Source organism: Conger conger, chromosome 8, assembly GCF_963514075.1.
Source record: "Conger conger chromosome 8, fConCon1.1, whole genome shotgun sequence".
NCBI classification, from domain to species: domain Eukaryota; kingdom Metazoa; phylum Chordata; class Actinopteri; order Anguilliformes; family Congridae; genus Conger; species Conger conger.
The window spans coordinates 31,466,893-31,490,148 of record NC_083767.1 but is presented as its reverse complement, the minus strand read 5'-3'; the positions used below and the strand labels follow the sequence as shown (position 1 = coordinate 31,490,148).

The 23,256-nt window shown below is 41.4% G+C and overlaps 1 protein-coding gene across 6 annotated transcripts in view; it reads left to right on the top strand.

The window, feature by feature from the left end:
* Positions 1–23,256, top strand: part of kdm2ab (lysine (K)-specific demethylase 2Ab) — a 72,673-nt gene that overhangs the window by 21,497 nt on the left and 27,920 nt on the right. For 5 of the 6 annotated variants that reach the window (XM_061250615.1, XM_061250617.1, XM_061250619.1 and 2 more), the window contains exons 3-14: positions 851–989; positions 10,375–10,453; positions 10,745–10,791; positions 10,955–11,133; positions 11,305–11,411; positions 14,034–14,127; positions 14,212–14,365; positions 14,659–14,774; positions 17,255–17,381; positions 17,557–17,795; positions 19,663–19,740; positions 19,971–20,231. In XM_061250615.1, coding sequence (XP_061106599.1) covers positions 851–989; positions 10,375–10,453; positions 10,745–10,791; positions 10,955–11,133; positions 11,305–11,411; positions 14,034–14,127; positions 14,212–14,365; positions 14,659–14,774; positions 17,255–17,381; positions 17,557–17,795; positions 19,663–19,740; positions 19,971–20,231 — 1,620 coding nt within the window. Of the gene's footprint in view, positions 1–850; positions 990–10,374; positions 10,454–10,744; positions 10,792–10,954; positions 11,134–11,304; positions 11,412–14,033; positions 14,128–14,211; positions 14,366–14,658; positions 14,775–17,254; positions 17,382–17,556; positions 17,796–19,662; positions 19,741–19,970; positions 20,232–23,256 lie in introns of those variants that run through there. The other variant, XM_061250621.1, reaches the window with a different exon arrangement.

Below are 23,256 nucleotides of genomic sequence, written 5' to 3'. Positions count from 1 at the left end.
GCATTCAGCCTACTGATATTTTTTAGGAGCAGCAACGATTGTTTTAAACTTCAAACACTTGTTACTGTAACTATGGTTGAGCATGTTATTTCAGTCATTTCCCACTGCTTCACCTGAGATATTGGTTCATTTCATACATTTTTTCTAAACATTTTCTGTGACAAACACACCAAGCCTTAATTATTACTTGGCTGCAATAATTAGTTCATATTTAATATCAATAATCAGTTTTAATATTTTAAGTTAATTCAAGATTCCGAGCCTGTGTCTCTGTCTCATTTGGCTCTCGGACTATGCCTGCTATTTGGTGGCAGATAAATTCCGTGCACAAATCGACCCTCATTTAGTCTGTGAACTAAAAAAAAAAAAAAGAAATCTCCCCCTTTTGTTTGCATGATCCACCCTTAAATGCATGTGCATTAATGAGAGAAGCGCACCTTGTGACGACTTGCCTAGATCACATGCATACTGTGGTTCCAGCCCCATGCATGCCAGTTTGATACATACGAAGCCCGTTTCCTGGGCAAAATGCATCATGTGTGCATGGAAATCATTGCAAAATGCTGGCCCTAAGTCAAGTCCTTCGCATTATGTTTTTATGCACCGCACCTCTTTGTCCTCTGATTCCTTATGGGTGTTAATGTGACTCCAGCAGAGAGCTGTCCTCCAAGTCTGTTGCAAGGTTTTAAGAGCTTCCCTGTGTTCATGGTTTTCTCAATTTTTAAACTTGCACTATTGTTTTGTTTGGGATTTTAAGAAGTAGCATGAATAAGTAAGCACTGCTGTGAAGCAGGTGTTTTGGCCTTTCCCTGTGGGTAACTTCCATCCCCACTTATTTTCCTCTTTTCAGCGGTCAGGCACGCGACGGCGTTACCAGGATGATGGTATCTCTGATGACGAGATTGAAGGGAAGAGGAGCTTTGACCTAGATGAGAAACTGCAAAGTGACCGGTTCAACACCTGTCTGGTCAAGCGCATGGAGGGAAAAGGTTAGAAATCACCATGACTGCTGGAATCACTGGCTCCAGTGTGGCTCAATCAGTAAAGACTCACCAAGAGCACTGGCTGTGCCCTATAGAGTGGCTCAGTCAGTAATCGCCAAGATCACAGGCTGGGCCCTATAGAGTGGCTCAGTCACTAAAGTGAACACAAGCACAGCCTGGGCTCTGTACAGTGGCTCTGTTAGTATGGCTCTCAGCACAAGCACAGACTGAGCCATATTCAAGGATTTCACATGATGTAAATGGGAAAAGGTCTGCATTTATATAGCGCCTTTATCCACAGCACTGTAAAATTGACTTTCTCCTGTCCTCATTACACCCAATGTCCCCCCAATGTCAAGACAGGCCATCGTATTGATGTCTTAACGCTGTTCGTACAGTTTCAGTCAGTCTGTGCCAGAGCTAGTTTGCCTACTTTTAACTTGTGATATGTAATTTATATGGCTTAGGTTGTTGGCTGCCTAGTTATGGGGTGTAGCCTAATTGTAAATAAAAGATAATACCGGCAATATGTTGCCCTATGGGCTGTCCATTACTTGCAACAGATCCACTTAGTTCTGAGTTAGTGTGTCCATCACATTAATCCCTTTGCGCAAGCCCCCTAGTGGCCATGGGTGCTCAATATTCAGTGCCCCTGCAACAAACTCTGAGAGGAAGCAAAAAAAGTTTTTGTTCCAGATTCATTACTTAGCGAAACACTAAAAGTTTAAAAAAAAAAAGTGTCCCCAAGTTTGGCCGGTTAACAAGCACCCCTGCTCAGTCTCATCTACAACTAGCGGGACCCTTTGGACATTAGCATCTGGGAGCATGAACTCAAGGATACATATAAAATTTCACCACCATCATTTTCTGTGCTGTCCTAGCAACAAGATAAAGCTAACAAATAGCCTGAAGGTATTTCAACACGGTGGTGAAAAACACTGCTCAATGACTAGCAAAGTAAACAAGGATTCCTCAAGTAATTCGTGAGGTCTAAGCATTTCGACTGTGGTACGATTTCTGTGCTTTTGGCTCTACTCCAGTGCATTGGATTTGAAATTAAACAATGAATATTAAACTCAAAGCACCGACTCACCTTTCATTTGAGGATATTTATATTTAGGGGTGGGTGACATACTGTGATGAATGATATACTGGTAGGTACATCGTTCAGCCGCCCTTCTTCCCTCCATTAGAATTACATGGTACTGCATGTCGTGAAACTTATGTGGGAATAGATCCCATGCAAATATGTCTTTTTTTTCTTCTTCTTTTTTTAAATAGGAAAAATTCTACATTCTACCTGTTAAGATAGACGTGATCATGAACACCAGTATGTACCAAGATATTTCAATAAAACAATGCACCCCCCCCTCCCAATGAGCTTTCAAGATTTCCATTTTCGTTTAAATGTAACTTTTGAATGCAGTTCACTTAAGATTAAGTGTTTATAGACAAGTTTATACAGTTGTTGTGGCTGATTGAATCAGCCTGTATTTAGGAAAAGCCATGGAAGGAGGAGGGGGAGGGTTATTGTATTCTGAAGAAACAATGAGCTAGGTATTGTAGCCTAAATAATCTTTGACTCACTTCTAAACAGAACACAGGGAAGCAGCGTCTTACAAAATAAACGAACAAGTAAATGGGATCATTTACTTATTTTTTGAAACCTAAAATATCAGTTGAATGCACGCCACCTTTTATGGCTTGGAGTGTCGCTTTTAGAAAGACCGCGATCGGTGGTCGATGGACATCCCCTGTGTTGGCGCTAGCAGGGTGACATCCGACTTATTTCACATCCAACAAAAAAAACATTAAAGTAATGAAAATAACCTCCGGAGGATAACAAGGGCACTTTCTTCTTCATAACTTGGTACAGTGTTACCAATATTGCGGACAGCACATTGTGACAGGATGCCCAAATGAAGAGTTCAGCAGCATAATGTAAGGCTTGCTGTCTGCTTGAATGGTATCTCCAGCAACAAACTATTATTTTTTGCGATGGCTGGCTTAATGACGTAACTCACCGTGTTTCAAACACCAAGTTAGCTCACTATGTTCCAAACAGTGCAACTTTCATTCTGAATTAATGAAACGTCTAATTCCTTCCCTTATGCTTATACAAATAACCTGCAGCATCCACTTCTGTACCTTAATTAGTCTATAACAAAAACGCAATACTTCAGAATGTAACAATCTTTGTTATAGGTCGCACACTGGCTTTCAAGTGTTACTCCTCCGTTGACACCCCCAGACCTATGTCCTGCCCTCCATCTCCTCAGACCCTCCAAAGCAGTGGATGAGGGGACAGTTTTTATTCCTTGGTCAGTTCTAGGTGAGAAACTGACTACTGCTCAAAACACTTTCAAGGCTGATTTCACAAAGCCACTTCTGTCAGACATAATTTAATAAGCCATATCTCCTAAAGGGATTGGCCAATCCCGACAAGTGATACCTCATTTTGTAGCTCTGATCTTCTATTCTCACATCACATTTAAAGAATATATGCTATTTATTGTGTTGCAACACTTGTGCCATGGTATAAATTTGGCTATGAAGTCCCTACTTGTACAGAATGATTTTTGATGATAACTCGTCAGTTAAAATGTTTTTGTCAGAAAACTGTTTTGGAGGGTGTCTCGGTGGCGCAGCCTGTGGAGCACTGACCGCATGCTCGTTGCGAGCCGCGACGTCAGCGGTTCGAATCCGACCATCCGACATTTGTCGCATGTCTTCCCCTCTCTCTCGCTCCCATTCTTCCTGTCTCTCTATACTATATACTGTCCAATAAAGCTGAAAAAGGCCTAAAAAATATAATAAAAAAAAAGAAGAAAACAGTGTTGGAAAATAGTGCCAACTGGCCTGGGGCTACCATATGGCCAGTTGATTGATTTGTCACTTGCCCAGTCAGGGTGAGCGAGTGGTGAGCGAGTACAGCATTATCCGTATCTGTATCCGTTCAACCAACTAAGTTATCAGTACTCGTACACTGGGCGTGGCCTAACTCGGAAGTGGTGTTGTTTAAACAGTCCCCTGTACTACATTGTGATTTGTAGTACAGTACATTCAGGCAAAGACTTTCACCTGAAACACAACTAGTACAGTTTTGCTTACATTAAGGTAAAACCACACAACTGTTATTGTACACTTCTCACAGTCACAGCAATACAATATCATCTGGTCAAACCAAAGAGGTGAACATAACTAAGGCCCCGTTTACACGACAACGGTGCCTGCCGAAAACGGCACACTTAAGTTGCGTTTGGGCCTTTCGTTTACATGACACCGGGCTGAAAACAAACTTCTGACAACGGGTTCCAGAGTGGAAGTATTTGAAAACGCTGTCCTTACCTTTTCTGTGTAAATTGGTAAAACGCAATTCTTGTGAAAAAGGTGGGAGGAGTGAGGGGAGGAGGTGGGTGATGACATAACTTTGATGACACGGACGCTAATACGCATGCGCAAATCAGTCTAAACACAACAACAATATTTTGCTCGTCTCTATAAATCCCCCCAAGATGTGAGAGTACTTTGACTGGCAGGGCTCCCAGTCAATGTTCTTTTGCAATTTTGCGCTTTTGTAATTAATCCAGAGTCACTCTTAACAATAACTCCGCCTCCTCATCTGTCCACACAGTTATTGCTTTTCACCCATGCTTTCGCCATTTTTGTTGTTTTGGCTTGTGCGTGGCCCATGGTGTTATTCTGTGGAGTTGCAAAGCTACACCGCCACCCACTGGCCTGGCATGCATACTAAAGCCTTTCAAATATTTGAACGTTGTCGTATGAACGCAGATTTTTTGAGAAACTGTTGTTGTGTAAACAGGGCCTAAGATTACTCGCTTGTTTTCTCACTTCATCTCCCTAGAACCTTGATGGAGAATTGATAAGGGTTATGTTGGGAGGAAGTGCAACCTCTTGATGAACACATTATCTTTGGTTGAATGCGGAAGAACAAGATGGCAGTGTCCAACATTTTAACCACTGAGTGAGTTAACTGGTTGTGATACATTCTAAATTACAATCGTTATTAGAGCATTTATGCTCTGCTTGGTGTCAGCCCGTAGTTTGCTCATTGTGACCGATTTAATAGTCTAAAGTTAGCTAGGTAATTGGATTTCAACTCAACTACTTCAGTGGGGTAAATCACGGAACCCTTCCAAAACTCGTACATGCACCAGCGGGCTAAAATAATTCAGGCATAATATCACGAATGACAACCAGAACCAACCGATACCAACATGAAATATAAAGGCACTTTAGATAAACTATCACAGAGACAATATGAAGAAAAATAAAAATCTATGGATTAGATCCATACAACATGGACAAAACAAAACTTGACAATTGCCACTCCGGTTTGCCTGGAAATAAAAGGAATATATCATGAATATAGCTTATTAATCTTACAACATATCTATGACAGCCATAGAGCTGTTTAGCGAAATGATAGATCAGTTAAGATTACTAGCAGAGTGGCTAGTGTACTCATTTAATATAAGGATCTCTCTCTGCTAACTTTAAGGTAAGTTAGGGAACGCTAGCTAACATTAACCAGCCAAGTCACTAGCTGGCTAATGTTATCCAGCTTTACTAATGTGGTACTAGTGTTAACGTTAGTTGTCAGCTCTGGCATTAATCAATTTGATCTGCCTAGATTCTACCTTGAATGAAGTGATCAGAACACACGCTGCTGCTTTGTGAATGGATTTATTCTGGGTAGGAAGAAGTTCCTCCTGGCTTGGTTTAAACTCCTTGTATCCTTCCCCCTTATTCTCTCTCACCACTGGAATTCTATAAAAACGCAACCGCCTATAATTTTACATGTTTTTAATTCTACTCCACATAGTGGTGGGCCCTTTTGTGTTAGTGAATGCTTAGTCTATCCATACAATATGGAATATGGCGCCCTGCAATTTAAGTGATGTCATCAATACTAAGAATTACAGTGGTTTCGTGTTTCATTTGGCCTCAGGAGATCTGCCGGGCAGCAATAAATATTTAGTTTTTTCCACAGTAATTACTTGTTCACTCCACCACCAGGTGGCACATGTTAACGCACTAATCCACATTGGTCTGATGTACTTGCAGGTTCCGTCAATAGGGGGGCAGCTGTGCCCTTTTGAGAAAAATCTGTTTCTGGAAGTAAATACCAAAATACCAGAGACAATACAGGAGCGAGACGGCAAACTCAGAAGTCAAGTTTTTCCTACTGGAAAAAGTGCAATAGAACATCACTCAGTCAGAATTCCTGCTTTTGGCAAATCCAGCTACCCCAACTTCAAGAGAAGCAGTTGTCTGGCATCACAAGACAATGGCAGCACCATGGAGGCACACATCATAAATAATAAACTAGAAGGCAACGAAAAGTATTTCTTCCTGCATGACATTAAAACATAACAATCCTGCGATATATTAAATTCCGACCTCAAACATTAAATGGAACACAGCTTAAGGGGGTGATTCCGTCATCAATTCTGGAAAAATAAGCAGACCTCGGCCCACAGAAATGAATTGGGATGAACTTCAAACTGCCTGATTCACATTGTTTCAGTTACATATTTGGAATTATCATTGTCAAATTAATGTTTTCACATACTTGAATCTCATTTTGCAAATAAGTTTTAAAAAACGATTTAACTTCTTTGGGTACGGGTTGATAACATATTTTTTTTAACATGGGTGGGTAAACGACAGTTTACAACTTAAAAACAAAGCCATACAGTTAGGTTTTACATCAAAAAATAAACATGCTTTAATTGAATGCTCGTATTTGTAATGTTACGTGCATCACTAATGTTAGCTAATGTTGCCATCAGCATTGGCTAATGGTAATTCCGACACTAGCTGCCCCCGATACAATATCAACTTGGAACCGCAAGAGCTACACTGTATGATGAAGAACATTTGTTTCTTATTGAATATTGTAGTTGCATAAATACTTCTGTCTTCTGTTGATTCTTCTGTTGATTGCTGCATTTAGCTGTCATTTAGCAACATCACCACAATACAATTTTGATGACATCCCCTCCCATTCATTTTGCTGGAATTTTGCCCTCTTTCTCCCTTCTAAGCTCTTTGAAAATACTCGTCAGAGGGGAAGGTCCTTTCTAGAAGACCACCCAAGAAATGACGGAAATCCAGCCCAGCACTGACGCAGTATCCAAACAGTAGCGAGCCACAGTACTCTTTGCGATGATTCTATTTTAAGGACCACATCTAGCCACTACAGACAGGGTTACTTGTGACACAGTCTCCAAAGTTGGAAATGTACATCACCTGAGGATGAATTCTGCAGAAAATGGTATCGAATCGAATAGGAGACAACGCACACCGCTGCCGGACAACGCTATAAACGCAACAGAACATTTGGAAAGAAAGGTAAATAATTTATTAGCCTATCGCAAGCAGGAAAACATCAAGTGACCCATGTTACCTAGCTAACGATAGCTGTTCTAACATTCTTAAAAGCTATACATTGTTAGCGTTTAACTTCAAAATACTGTACAAACACCAGTCTTATGTAGCTACTGTACAGAGGCCTTGGGATCTGTATGGAAAGCCTGGTTTATTACCTGAGATGGCAAGCTAAAATGATCAAGATTAAAATTCACTTTGACATCAATTAATTGGCCTACTTATGACTGACTTAACTGGCTAACGTTAGCTAGCTAGCAAGGGTCAGTCCATCTCATTGTCCTGCTTGCTATAGGCTAATAATGAAAATACATTATTTAGTTCCAAATTTTCTGTTGCTTTTATATTGAATGTTATGAACCTCTGTCTCCTCCTCGATATACTTGCATCTTCAGGAGAATTCCTCCTCGCATCAATCATCGCGCCCGTGTCACACTGTCTGATGCCGGGAGTCTTTCAATTTCGCTCGTTACCACGCAGTTCTGTGCTCGCTACTGGTTGGATACTGTCTCAGTACTGTCGGAACTTACATCATTTCTAGGGTGGCCTTCTAGCATATATTTATTTTTATACTATCTATGGCTGTCAGAAATGGCTCATTATTCACTAACTCGTAAACTAGATTGGCCACCTTGTTCTAGTGTCCGAATTCAAAAATAAAATTTTACTCAGATTTTGAGGGTAATATATATACAGTGGGGCAAAAAAGTATTTAGTCAGCCACCAATTGTGCAAGTTCTCCCACCTAAAAAGATGAGAGGCCTGTCATTTTCATCATAGGTATACCTCAACTATGAGAGACAAAATGAGAAAAAAAAAGAATCCAGAAAATCACATTGTCTGATTTTTAAAGAATTTATTTGCAAATTATGGTGGAAAATAAGTATTTGGTCAATAACAAAAGTTCATCTCAATACTTTGTTATATACCCTTTGTTGGCAATGACAGAGGTTAAACGTTTTCTGTAAGTCTTCACAAGGTTTTCACACACTGTTGCTGGTATTTTGGCCCATTCCTCCATGCAGATCTCCTCTAGAGCAGTGATGTTTTGGGGCTGTCGCTGGGCAACACGGACTTTCAACTCCCTCCAAAGATTTTCTATGGGGTTGAGATCTGGAGACTGGCTAGGCCACTCCAGGACCTTGAAATGCTTCTTACGAAGCCACTCCTTCGTTGCCCGGGCGGTGTGTTTGGGATCATTGTCATGCTGAAAGACCCAGCCACGTTTCATCTTCAATGCCCTTGCTGATGGAAGGAGGTTTTCACTCAAAATCTCACGATACATGGCCCCATTCATTCTTTCCTTTACACGGATCAGTCGTCCTGGTCCCTTTGCAGAAAAACAGCCCCAAAGCATGATGTTTCCACCCCCATGCTTCACAGTGGGTATGGTGTTCTTTGGATGCAACTCAGCATTCTTTCTCCTCCAAACACGACAAGTTGAGTTTTTAGCAAAAAGTTCTATTTTGGTTTCATCTGACCATATGACATTCTCCCAATCCTCTTCTGGATCATCCAAATGCTCTCTAGCAAACTTCAGATGGGCCTGGACATGTACTGGCTTAAGCAGAGGGACACGTCTGGCACTGCAGGATTTGAGTCCCTGGCGGCGTAGTGTGTTACTGATGGTAGCCTTTGTTACTTTGGTCCCAGCTCTCTGCAGGTCATTCACTAGGTCCCCCCGTGTGGTTCTGGGATTTTTGCTCACCGATCTTGTGATCATTTTGACCCCACGGGGTGAGATCTTGCGTGGAGCCCCAGATCGAGGGAGATTATCAGTGGTCTTGTATGTCTTCCATTTTCTAATAATTGCTCCCACAGTTGATTTCTTCACACCAAGCTGCTTACCTATTGCAGATTCAGGCTTCCCAGCCCGGTGCAGGTCTACAATTTTGTTTCTGGTGTCCTTTGACAGCTCTTTGGTCTTGGCCATAGTGGAGTTTGGAGTGTGACTGTTTGAGGTTGTGGACAGGTGTCTTTTATACTGATAACGAGTTCAAACAGGTGCCATTAATACAGGTAACGAGTGGAGGACAGAGGAGCCTCTTCAAGAAGAAGTTACAGGTCTGTGAGAGCCAGAAATCTTGCTTGTTTGTAGGTGACCAAATACTTATTTTACCAAGGAATTTACCAATTAATTCATTAAAAATCCTACAATGTGATTTCCTGGATTCTTTCCCCCCATTCTGTCTCTCATAGTTGAAGTGTACCTATGATGAAAATTACAGGCCTCTCATCTTTTTAAGTGGGAGAACTTGCACAATTGGTGGCTGACTAAATACTTTTTTGCCCCACTGTATATTCCCTTGTTTGGGATTTCAGAGCCATTTCAGAGCCATTTCAGACACAGCCTATGATATATCTTGATGCCTTCTAGTAAGGACCAGGGGGAAACCTTCATAAAGAAGGTTCGCTGCTCGGACCCATAAAAATCTGAACAAAGTTTATTGGTTACTTATTCACTTATTACTTATTTAAGAATGGCGGTACACCGCAACCTGCGGTCTAAAGCCACATACGCGACAGCAGTGGTAAAATCCTAAACTGCGACACCCTATGTAGTACTGTGTGCCCTGTAGAATGCAACATCTTCACTAGGTCTCCTGTAGTACTGTGTGGACTATAGGGTGAAAAGTAGTCACAGGTTCTGAGTGCCATTTACATTACATTACATTATTGGCATTTGGCAGATGCTCTTATCCAAAGCGACATACAGGTGATTAGACTAAGCAGGAGACAATCCTCCCCTGGAGCAATGCAGGGTTAAGGGCCTTGCCCAAGGGCCCAACGGCTGTGCGGATCTTATTGTGGCTACACCGGGATTAGAACCACCGACCTTGCGTGTCTCAGTCATTTACCGTAACCACTACGCTACAGGCCGCCCCTGTATACTGTGATACATTCTACATGTGTTGTGTTGCACCAGTGTGTTTTTATTGCCTGATGTCTGGTGTGTGCTCTGTTCTGCCCCCTGCAGATTTCACCTTTGAGTACATTCAGAAGGAAGGGCTGAGGGCCCCCATCGTCTTTGAGAAACCGGATGGCCTGGGCATTCAGTATGTACTCCACACACATGCATACACAGAAAAGCACTAACCAGTATTAATGTATGCTGCTTCCTTGAATCCCCCCTCCACCTCTCGAGTATCACTTTTGCGCTGCCTCCCTCTGTGTTGAGCAGTCTCAGCCATTATCTGTCTTACAGGTTACAAGAGCTGTCAACAGTTAACCCTGTGGCGGCATAGACTGCTGTGCACTGGCTCTGCTGCTATACCTTGAGGCTCATTCTGTTTCTGAAGAGAAGCAGTTTTAATCTTTCGTATGATTTCTCCCCCCCCCCCCCCCAGGATGCCTGAAACAGATTTTAGTGTGAATGACGTAAAGCTGTTTGTTGGTAAGCTTTCTCTTGTAAATTCAAATTGCTTCATTGCCAGGAATTGCATTCATTGCTTACAATGAAAAATAATGGAACAACAAGTGACAAAAGAGACGCAATAAAAATGCATTGTACAACAGCTGCACAACTACTAATACTAATGCTAAGTGAACCCCCCCAGGTAGTCGGAGGGTAATAGATGTGATGGATGTGACCACTCAAAAGGGGATAGAGATGTCGATGGCGCAGTGGAGGCGGTACTATGAGACTCCGCCTGCCCAGCGGGAGAAGCTCTACAATGTCATCAGCCTGGAGTTCAGCCACACCAAGCTGGAGAACCTGGTCAAGAGGCCTGCTTCAGTGCGTCACTTTACATACCTCACTCTCTCTCTCTCTCACACACTTTCACATGCACACACATGCCCACACACACGTTCACACACATGCACACCCTACACCACCCTAAGGCTCATGCACAAGAGACACACACCTGCTCCAGGAGTCACATTTTGCATGTGTGTGCATGACCAGGTGGATGTCATTGACTGGGTGGATAACATGTGGCCACGGCACCTGAAAGAGAGACAGAGGGACTCAACCAACGCCATCATTGACATGCAGTACCCAAAAGTACAGAAGTGAGTATTCTAGGCTTGTTTGCATCTGTTAGCACTGTATTGGCCTTCTGACTATTAGACTTAAAAACAGAAGACAAGACTTTCAAACAATATTAATAATTTAACCGTTTTCCAAGAACAGCTATGTTAGTTACTTGCTTTGAGCACCGCTCTCTGTGGTCTGTGGCTCTTGCTTCTGCAGCGTTTATTTGGTAGCCATGGTAACTTCTGTTTGACTTTATTCGAGAGAAGTGAATGCCGTTACCCATTCAAATGTAAATCCCATAGAAATACACATAATAAACTGTCTGGGAAAAAAATCTATTCATACATATACATTTTGGAATACGAATATGACCTCTTTTACAATATAAACATTACCTGTACAACCAGCCTGAAATTCCTTAATCGCAACGATGAATTAATACAGTGCGATGATTAGGCTTCTTGGTTTGCAACCTAACTTTCCGAATGTATTGTAGCATTTTAAATTTACTTTCCTGCCAGTAAAAGCAAGTTGACTATAGGCATGTTAGTTTTATTTTGTGGAAAGGCACTTCAACTTGATCTCAAGGAGTAATGTTAAAGACACTTTACATTAACCCCTATAATGATCATGATCAATGTCTTTATAGGTACAATAGGTAAGATCTTTGTGTTAAAACATTGTTACAAGAAATCCTTTCCTATCTTTGAAAAAGGCTCACTGACAAGGCTCAATTGTATACTATTGCTTATTATCCAAGTGAAGACTACATATCTAGGTATAAAACAATGCCAGTTTGTTATCGGTAGCAATAAGCAAATTAGCTATAGTTAGCTTGACGAATTTACAGATATCCACTTACGATAAAATATAGGCAATACGAACATGGTAGTGATTGCAGAAGTGTTGTGCTTCAGGTGGATATTTGTAAATTCGGGAACCTGACTTGTAATAGCTCATTTTCACTGATAGGGAACTGGTATTGTTTTCTAACTACATAAGCAATAGTACGCAGAGTTTCAGTGATCGCTTGTCTGGAATGCAATTTGGGCAGCTACACATTCCTTTTATCTCTGTGTTCAATCATCCTTGAACTATCATATCTTAGTTATATAGCCAGCTACTTACATAGCCGAATAACTTGCTTGCTCACAATGTAGTTGGTTAGCTAAAGTGAAAACATTTTCTTACAAGAACACTACAAAAACACAGCAGGCTCTGTCGCGTTTGTCACTGTCAACTTTCCCTTCCGATCATTGGAAAAGGCTCACTGACATGTTGACTCACCCTCTGCCAAGTTGACATCCCGAGACTCTGTACCAAAACATTGTATAAATGTACAATAATTCAAGCTCATTGGTTGAAAATTGGTTCTAATTGTCACAGCCGATGGCATTTCAATGTAAGCGCATTTACAGAGAAGGGGGAGGCATAAACAGTGCTATTCTTCTCTTGACCATTAGAAGTCCAAAATGACCTATTTATTTTAAATAAAAAATTAAAATAAATGAAGACCACCCGCCATATTATGCAATACATGGGATCTATTACGTTTCACTACATGCAGTACCATGCAATTCCAATGCAGGGAAGAAAGGTGAATCTTTAGAATTAGATGTCATGCATTTTTAAATATGGTGGGGTGGTCTTCATTTATTTAACTTAAAAAAAAAAAAAAAAAAATTCTTGTGTGTTTAACTTTTCCCTTTTGTTTTACCTCTTTCTTAACTTTAGTAGTTGTGATAGATTGTGAAATGCTGATAATTTTACACATGAAATTAGATTTATTAAATGTAGATTCATCCCCTAGCCACCACTGGTCCACCACGGGTGTCGGGAACGGACAGACAAGACATTCAATGCAAACTCAAACCAGTCATGTTTGTCAAGACAAATCAGATGACATAATATAAAAATATTCCCAAATAAATGGTCAGTGGCTATCAATACAACGGTCATCTGAAGTGAAAAAGTGTGTTTATACGCCATAACCTAAACCTCCAGTACTGCGCAGAAGTCGTAGGCACTCTTTTTTTGTGTGTGTTGGTATAAAAGAACACATTCGAGATTTCCAAATATTAATTTTCCAAAAGATAAAATTGAACAGACATTTTTTTAATTTAATTTAAAAAAATTAACATATTACTGTAAGCAATTGACTAGTTAACAGTTTTGAACTATATTGCCAAATTACAAAAATGTAATGTAAAATGTATAGTACGTTTATTTAGGACTTTTCATTGAAATCTATTTGAAAGAATCTTATCTGTACAGAATGTTATACAGGTGTCTAAGACTTTTGCACTGTACTGTAACTCCAATGAATACGGCTTTCTGTTTTGCATGGATTTATTTTGGTGCGGTATTCATTACATTGGTATGGCCTGCTGTATCCATAGCCACTTCCAAATAAATAAACGTGTGCGTGCGCGCATGTGTCTACCTAATGGTTGAAAGATGTGCATAGACTGGGCCACCTACACTATAGAATAATTATTGAGACTTGATTTGTGACTTCACCTGTAAGACTTCACTTAAGCCTTTGCTTGAAAGATTTGCGACTTGACTTGGACTTGCACTGAGAGACTTAAAAACAGCTCTGGCTGAGCCTGTGCCCTCTGCCTTCTCTTCATGGTATCCTCTGCTGCTGTGTGCAGGTACTGTCTGATGAGTGTAGAGGGCTGTTTCACAGACTTCCACGTTGACTTCGGGGGCACCTCAGTGTGGTACCATGTACTGCGTGGGGGAAAGGTGAGCCACAACACACTGTCCATCACCTTCGCTCAGCTATTTAAGAAGGTGTAGCCCAACCATGCCCATTCCTTCTCCACACAGGTCTTCTGGATAATCCCGCCCACGCCCCAGAATCTAGAGCTGTATGAGAACTGGGTGTTGTCAGGGAAACAAGGAGACATCTTCCTCGGAGACAAGGCCACAGAATGCCAGAGGATTGAGTTGAAACAGGGGTACACCTTCATGATCCCATCAGGTACAAACTGTTTCTTACTGGGACTCATTCACAAAACATGCATACAATCAAATTTGATTGTACATTTCCATGAGCACTTCACTGTGAATCTTTTTTTTTTTTTTCTGAATGTGTTCTTTGGTAAGATCAAAATCTTCTGGTGTTTAGAAATGCACACAATTGCATATACAGAAAATGCTTCTATTTAGAATGTTTTATTATACGTGCAAATTTAGTTTAAGTAGTTGCATACCTCATGTAAACAAATAAAAGAAGAAAACTGTAAAAAGATATGTATGTCTATCCATCCCCAGGGTGGATCCATGCTGTGTACACGCCTGTCGACACACTGGTCTTTGGGGGGAACTTTCTTCACAGCTTCAACATCCCTATGCAGCTTCACATCAACAACATTGAGGACCGAACACGGGTATGTGTCTGTGTTTTCTGTGCTTGAGTGTATTTGCACATGTGATAGGGAATGTACAGCCCTTTTGGAGCCCTCAGTTTCTGTGGGACAGTACAGGGTTAAGTTTTTACTCCTTTATAGTATTATTCTGTGCAGCAGGATATGCTTCTAGACAAGATTTTTCAATTAGTCCTGTGTACGGGTAGTACCACAGCTGCCTGCCGGCCTCCTTAAATAGCTGCGGTGGCACTACTCCTTCCACTTATCTTTCTTGGCGTTCGCCCGGTTGGTATGGTAAGAACTCTGTGCTCATTAAGCAGATGTAAACTTTTGCCCATTCCATTGCCTGGAGCAGCTTGTTATCTAGCCTCTCCACTGAGTGCTCTGCTGTCGCTCCATGTGGTTTGTGCTACTTTATTAGGAGTTTGTCATTGCTTTTCTATTGCTATTCCAGAACTGGCTACCGAGGATATTACCAGGTCTGGTCACGCTGTGTTGCGGCGTTGAGGGTTTAGTTTGTCCGTGTTTGGCATGCTTGTTTTGTCCTCCGGAACTCTCCTCGTTTTAGCCTTCGGTCCTCCCCTGGCAACATAGGTAATTGTGTTGCCTTGCTCTGTGGGCTGGTAATCCTTCCAGAATTAATTCCTGATGTCGCTATATTGTCCAGTTAAGCCTACTCATATTTTAAGTTTTTATGAAACTTAAAATGCTTATTAATGTCACTAAGTTTGAGCACGTTATTTCAGTAATTTCCCGCCACTTCGCATGAAATATTGGTTAAATTCATAAATTATTTTCTAAATATTTTCTGTGACAAACACCCAGCCTTAATGGTACACTAGGAAAGATTTTTGTGTTAAAACATTGTAAATCCCTTCCTATTATTGAAAAAGGCTCACTGACATGTTGACTCACCCTCTGCCTTTGTTTATAGTTTCCCTCGGGATGAATAAAGTATCTATCTATCTATCTAGTCCTTAAATTCGGGTTTTAAAGTGTATATTTGTTGGGCTGTCACTCTGTATCAAAACATTGTACAGCTGTACTACAATTAAAGCTCATTGGTTGAAAATTGGTTCTAACTGCCACAGCAAATTGGCATGGGGGTTTTTATTGCTTATTGTCCAAACTAAAACTAAATATCTAGTTAGGAAACAATACCAGTTCACTATCGGTAGCAACAAGCAAATTAGCAATAGTTAGCTCGACAAATTTACAAATATCCACTTACGATAAAATATAGGTAATACAAACATAGTAGCGATGCATAGTGCACAAGTGCTGTGCCTCAGGTGGATAATTGTAAATTCTGGAAGCTGACTAGTAATAGCTCATTTTCTTGTTACTGATAGCGAACTGCTATTGTTTTCTAGATAAGCAATAGTACACAGTGATCGCTTGTCTGGAGTGCAATTTGGGCAGCTACACGTTCCTTTTATCTCTTTACGTGTTCAATTATCCGTGTTTAGCTAAACCTTTATGTCTCTCAAACTGCAAGTTAGTTGCATTGTTCGTGGTAGACTATCATATCTTAGTTATATAGCCAGCTAGTTACATAGCCAAATAACTTGCTTGCTCATAATATAGTTGGTTAAAGTGAAAACTTAAAAAAGTTACGTAATATAAATAGTTGTGTAGCTTGAGAATAATAACACTTTATATCATGTGTTATATTCATAGACTATGGGAGCAGTGTTGTGGTTTGAGGTTGTTTGTTGCTGCAATTCCTCTATTGACCATTAGGAGTCCGAAATTACCTATTGTACCTTTAATTATTGCTTGGCTGCAATCATTAATTCATATTTCATATTAATTTCATATTTCATATTTCTGTTGCAAAGGTTATTTCAAGATTCAGAGCCTGTGTCTCTGTCTTGCCTGCGCCTCGGTTTACGCCTGCGCCTCGGTTTACGCCTGCTTTATTTATGAAATGAACGTTTCATATCTCCGCCCCTTTATTTGCGCAATCCACCCTTAAATGCATATGCATTTAAGAGAGAAGAGTATCCTGCGATGACTCGCCTAAATGGCATGCATACTGCACTTCCAGCCCCATGCACCAGTTTCATACATAAAAACCATGTTTCCTGGGTGGAATGCGTCATGTGCACCTGAAAATCATTGCAAAAGGCTTAGTGAAAGATTTCTCAGATCATTTAATTCACCTGAACTGAGCCTACAAGTTTGGAGGAATTTATCCATTTTAGCATGCTAACAAAACCATTAGCTTGTTGGCCAGCGCAAACAAGCTGCAAATACTAGCTTTGGCTGCAATAAATCTAGTGCTTGTGCAATTTTAAGAATTTTTGTTGTTGACCCACTGGTCACATCCCACTAACCCCAGTTTGAGAATCATTGCGTTAAGTTGCCTCTCTGCAAATCTTACTTGGCAGAGTATCCTGTGCATGGAAGAATAGCATAATGGAGTGGTCCATTAGTTTACATAGCTGTAGTTAAGATGGCAACCTTTTCCTCACCTCTTTCTTGCCTCCCCACCTCAGGTCCCAGCAAAATTTCGCTACCCCTTCTACTACGAGACGTGCTGGTATGTGCTGGAGAGGTACCTGTACTGCCTGACCAACACCTCACACCTCACCCCCGAGTTCCAGAAACACTCACTGGGCATAGGTGAGAACTGCTGTCCTCTTTTTTTCCTTTTCTCATCTCTCCTCTCCCATCCCCTTGTTCTCTCTCCTCTTTCAGCTGTTGGCTGTGTCTGGACTGAGCACTGTCCTGACTCAGACATCAACTAATTACACAACTCCAACTTGCCTGGCCTCTTCTCTCGCGCTCTCTCCCTCAGGCCTGAAGAGGGAAGATGTTCTTAATCACCGTGTGAAGGAAGAGTTGTCGTCAGAGGAGGAGGAGGAGAAACCCACCCCCACCCCCGCCCCCTCTAAGCCGGGGGTCAAAGTTCACCTGACTCCATTTGAACTGGATGGGCTGTGGAACCTGCTGGGGAAGCTGGAGTCCCTCCCCTCCCACAAGAAGTGTGTCCCAGCAGGGATCCATAATGCTCCTGCCCTGCTGCACGACATAAGGGTAGCCACCACATGACCGCATACTGGGGATAACATGCTCAGGCTAACACATCCATTGCCATAAGTACAGACTAGGGCTAACACAACCACATGCTTTGGCTACAACAACATATTTTTAACTGCACTTCAGGCATGACCTTGAACTAGAACGACTGTGTGCCAAGTCTAAACTCAGGCATAGACACAACTGCAATCTAGGGCTAACAAAGGGACAGACACAACTGTGCACTAGGGTTAACACAGGCACCGACAAAACTGCACACTAAGGCAAACACAGGCACTAACACAACTGTACTCTTGGGCTAACACAGGTACAGACTCAACTGTGTACTATGGTTAAAGGTTGCAGTATATTCAAAACTTTTTGAACAAAACAAACAAAATGATCAAAAAGACTCTGTTTTGAGTTTGTAAAGCCCCCAGTGCAGACCTCATCAAATGCAAGTCCGAGTCAAGTGTCAAGTTTCTGAGGGATGAGTCCAAGTTGAGTCTCAAGTCTCCATAATGATGCAGCCTAAACAACAGTATGGCTATAGAAATTCATCATGATTCCTATGCTAATTGAAGATATAATAACCAGTATTATAGAAGACATATTTTGAATATGACATCAAGTGTGTGACAACTGAAGAAGCAGTATTATTATGGGCACACAAAAAGATAGATAGATTATTTTATTTATTCATATATCAATGAACTACTACACCTCAGCCAACGTTTTGGCAAAGCCTTTCTCAAGCTGGCAGGAGAAAGGCTTTTCCAAAACCTCAGGTCTGGTGTGGTAGGTCATTGATATATCATTAAATTAGATAAAATAAATAACTATTCTATTTTTTGAGAACTCTCGACTCATGTGACATAATGTAAGCATTACCATGGGCCTGTAATATAAGAGGGTCAATAACTAAATAGGGGCTGGTTACATGGACACAGATTAATCTTAATCCTGGACTAAATTCAGATTTGTATGGATAATCTCCAATTGAATTTAGTCTAGGACTGGGCTTAATCTGCATCTACGCCTTAATTATTATACCTTTATTTGTAAACAAAGTTACAAAGTGTTGAATTTTTAATCACGTTGATATATTGGTTCATTAATATACTTGTGCTTTTTAAATGAAAGGTAACTGCTAAACATTGACTTCAATCATTCAAAAAAAATAAAGAATCTAATCAGGCTAGATATTTTTATGCAAGAAATCAGGAGCTATGATTTTGGGACTGCATCTACATTATGCTAAGGGTTTAGCATGCCACATAAAAAGAATAAAAAAAAATTGGTCATTTCCACGATGTCATTTGGCAGATTTCACGAGTCATTTTTGGACTAGTCCGAGTCGAGTCTGGAGTCTATGTATGTGCAACTTAAATAGCTGACCCAAGTCCCCATCTCTGCCTCTTCCTGCCTGCAGTTGGTCTATATCTAAATATCAGGTGGTTGTTTGTCACGGTTGATTGATTATTGGCAGAGTTTAACTTTCTTTTCCAGTTTCATCTCTTACCACTGTACTGTCCCATAATAGTACCACTGTCATGGTCCTGAATTAAATACTTTTCAGATTAATACTCTTTTTGCTGAACTGATGTCGATGATCCAAAGCAACTCTGCCACTCCCCCCAGCGGCATGAGTGTCTAGAAATGAAGTTTGTATTGAGTATACTGATAACGGTGTTTGGTGATAAACACGGTGGTGCCTGTGTGACGACAAAAGGCAACAACAGCATACAGGCAACAGCAGCCATAAGCTAGGGCTAAAACAAGTGGTCTCAATGTGATCAATTTGGATATGGAATCGGCTCACCGATTTATTGGGCTCCATAAGCCCCCACATATAAATGGGCTGACTGTGTGACTCTGCTCTCAGACCCTGTTGCAGGAGCACGCCAACGACGACCCCAAACTCGCCTACACCGGGATGCCTATAGTCAGGTGGCCAAAAAGGGTGAGTCTAGCTACCTCACACACTTGCACACTTACACACTCATGCAATCAATGTACTTACACACACATCCTAATACACTAAACATACATGCACATACTCTCAAAATACTTATGCACGCAGACACTCAGCATACTTACCCAGTCACACAGGTGTATCTCTGACACAGGTGTATCTCTAATATGTTCCCTGATATGTTACTTGAAATTCCTCTACTCCCAACCTGCCCCCAGCCCCCATGGTACCAGCCCCCACCACCACCCCTCCTGCTGCAGCGGCCCAGGCTGTCTGGCCTGACCCACCCCCTGCCCCTCCCGCGGCCGGTTAAACCTCCGTCTTCCATTTCGGCTCTGCGGCGGAGGAGGGTGCGCTGTAAGCGCTGTGAGGCCTGTCTGCGCACTGAGTGCGGCGACTGCAACTACTGCCACGACATGAAGAAGTTTGGAGGGCCTGGCCGGCTCAAAAAAACCTGCGTACTGAGACAGTGCCTCGCTGTGAGTATCTACAGTGGTTTTGTGTTTCAATCTGTTTCGGCAAATTTCCACAATTGTTTTCATATTGATTTTCCACAGCAAGTACTTGTTCGAACAACCACCACCAGGTGGAAAATGTGAGCACTCTCATCCAACGCTGTCTGAAATGCTTGCAATGTTCCGACAGTAGGGGGCTGAGTATTGTATTTCTAATACAGGCCTAGGTTTCAGGAGCAGTCCATGAACTCATCCAAAATTAGCCTACTATCTAAAGGTACAGTACAGTATAGTAAACTAGAAATATGAAAAAATATTCTGTGGGTTAACTTTTTTATTTTTATTCCATGAATAATGATGCTGGCTAACTAGGCAGATTAAGTACCTTAATTGGTCAATGTCCCAATTGGGAGTTTCACTTAGTTTCACTTAATTCCCTGTTCCAAGAGATGCAAGGGGGGGCATTATTTTAGCTAGGGGAGAATGAGTACGGCATTATCTGTATCTGTTCAACCAACTATTTTATCTGTATCCATATCCATACTCGTAAGGGGGTGTGGTTTAAACTAGAAAATCTTTGCAGCCAAGACTTTCACCTTTACAAAGAGTTGTGTTTGCCATTCGACAAAATCAGGTGAATTCTTTGTTACTGTTGGAAAGTTGTATGTTGTATGTTATTCCTACATCGATTACCCAATGTAAACACTCTCAAATTAAAGCTGACCGTCTGCACTTTAATATTCATTGTTTCATTTCCAGTCCTATGTGCTGGAACTCAGCCAAAATGAGGCGCTAAAAATGTTGTTCTTTTTACCAATGTCCAATAAATAAACAGAACAAATATTTTGTTTGTATGTACGTACGTACATAGTTGACTAAAATCGATGAACAAATTAGTTGCCAACTAATTTTGGTTAATTGTTGATTCATTGGTTACATCATCGCATGTGTTTTTCGCGCTGACTCGAAATGCTTACTAGAGTGAAGTGACACCCATGACCAAAAACCACCCTGAAGTGGGTTTATTTCCTTAGAACTGGAGTAGTTTATTCCGCGTATACCACGGCTACCAAATAAATGGGCTTATTTAAAATTCCAATTTTATTATTTTGAGAAAAGAGTATTCACATCCACAGAATATAGCCTGACCCTTGCTAACTAAATGGAATTGAGAATTTCTTTAAAGGCAAAACATTATCCAGTCATAGCGCTTGGTCTCGTTAAGACAGGCGTTTTGACAGACAGACCTCTTTCTACTGTACTATCTGGCAGGTTATCTGTCATAATAATTAAAGTATCCATATGTGCTAAACAGACAAAAGAGAATGCTTTCTTTTTAGATGGTAATATAATTTTGTTGACGGATAACGCCTCATGTTGTTGTTGCTAGATAACGTTGACCGAATTGATGCCGTTATGTTCAGTTCTGAATGGAATCTTCAATAGTGTTGAATGAGCTTGCGTACTAATTTAAAACGAGTTGCAGTGTTTTTGACTGTGTGTGATGTTCTCTTCAAAGGTAAATGATGCAAAATCAACTGTATTTTGATACATCTGATACAGAAGTATCGATTAACAATGTTGCATATGAGCTCCATAATTTCCACCACATTAGTAGATTTGGTTAATATAATGTTAACAGATGATGTTATTAAATGTTCCTGAACTTAACCTATAGCTAGGTTAAAGTTAGCTTGCAACACCTAATGACAATATTAATTGTTACATGTTACATTGGGGCGACATGGCTCAGGCAGTAAGAGCAAACGAGCTGGTCGGTGCCTTGCATGAAAGCCAATCACCGTTGGTGTGTGTATGAATGGGTGAATGAGAAGCATCAATTGTACAGCGCTTTGGATAAAGGCGCTATATAAATGCCAGCCATTGACCATTTACATTGTCTTAACTCCATTTCATGGATAACATTACAAAATTAGACACACAGGCTCCATGTGTTTCCGGGAATATAAGACATTTTTTGTTAAATACAGCCTAGCCTAACATTACATTACATTACATTATTGGCATTTGGCAGACGCTCTTATCCAGAGCGACGTACAACAAAGTGCATACCCATAACCAGGGATAAGTTCGCTGAAAGACCCTAGAGGGAAGTACAATTTCAACTGCTACCTGTACAACAAAGATAAGGACGAGGGCCCTTTTTTTTCTTTCTTTTTTTTTTTTTTTTTGAGAACAAAGAAACAAACAAACAGAGCAAAAGTGACCAAAGTTAACTATCCAAACACTGCTTACCTAGCCAACTAAAAATACAATACACAAAGCAAGTCACAGAGACAACAATTAAGGTTCACAGGGAGGTAGGGAGGGATGGGGAGAGGTGTTGCTTGAAGAGGTGTGTCTTCAGCTTGCGCTTGAAGGTGGGGAGAGATTCTACAGTTCTGACCTCAACGGGGTCCACCACCGTGGAGCCAGAACAGACAGTAGTCGTGAGCGTGATGAGGAGGTTCGGAGAGGGGGAGGTGACAAGCGGCCTGTGGAGGCTGAACGAAGAGGTCTGGCAGGGGTGTAGGGTCTGACGATTTTTTGTAGATAAGCTGGGGAAGACCCTTTAACTGCTTGGAAGGCTAGCACCAATGTTTTGAATTTGATGCGAGCCATGACAGGCAGCCAGTGGAGGGAAGTAAGCAGGGGGGTGACGTGTGAGTATTTGGGAAGGTTGAAGACCAGACGAGCTGCTGCATTCTGGATGAGTTGAAGGGGTCTGATGGCAGACGCTAGGAGGCCAGCCAAGAGGGAATTGCAGTAGTCCAGGGGGGACAGAACCATCGCTTGGACCAGGAACTGGGTCGAGTAGGGGGTGAGAAATGGGCGGATTCTCCGTATGTTGTATAGGAAGAACCTGCAAGACCGGGTCACCGCCACAATGTTCTCGGAGAGGGACAGTCTGCTGTCCATCACCACGCCGAGGTTCCTTGCACTGGGTAATGGCGTGAGTGTGGTATCCCCGAGGGAAATGGAGAGATCCAGATGGGGAGAGGTTTTAGCAGGGATGAATATCAATACGTCAGTGTTTGCTTTGTAGTCT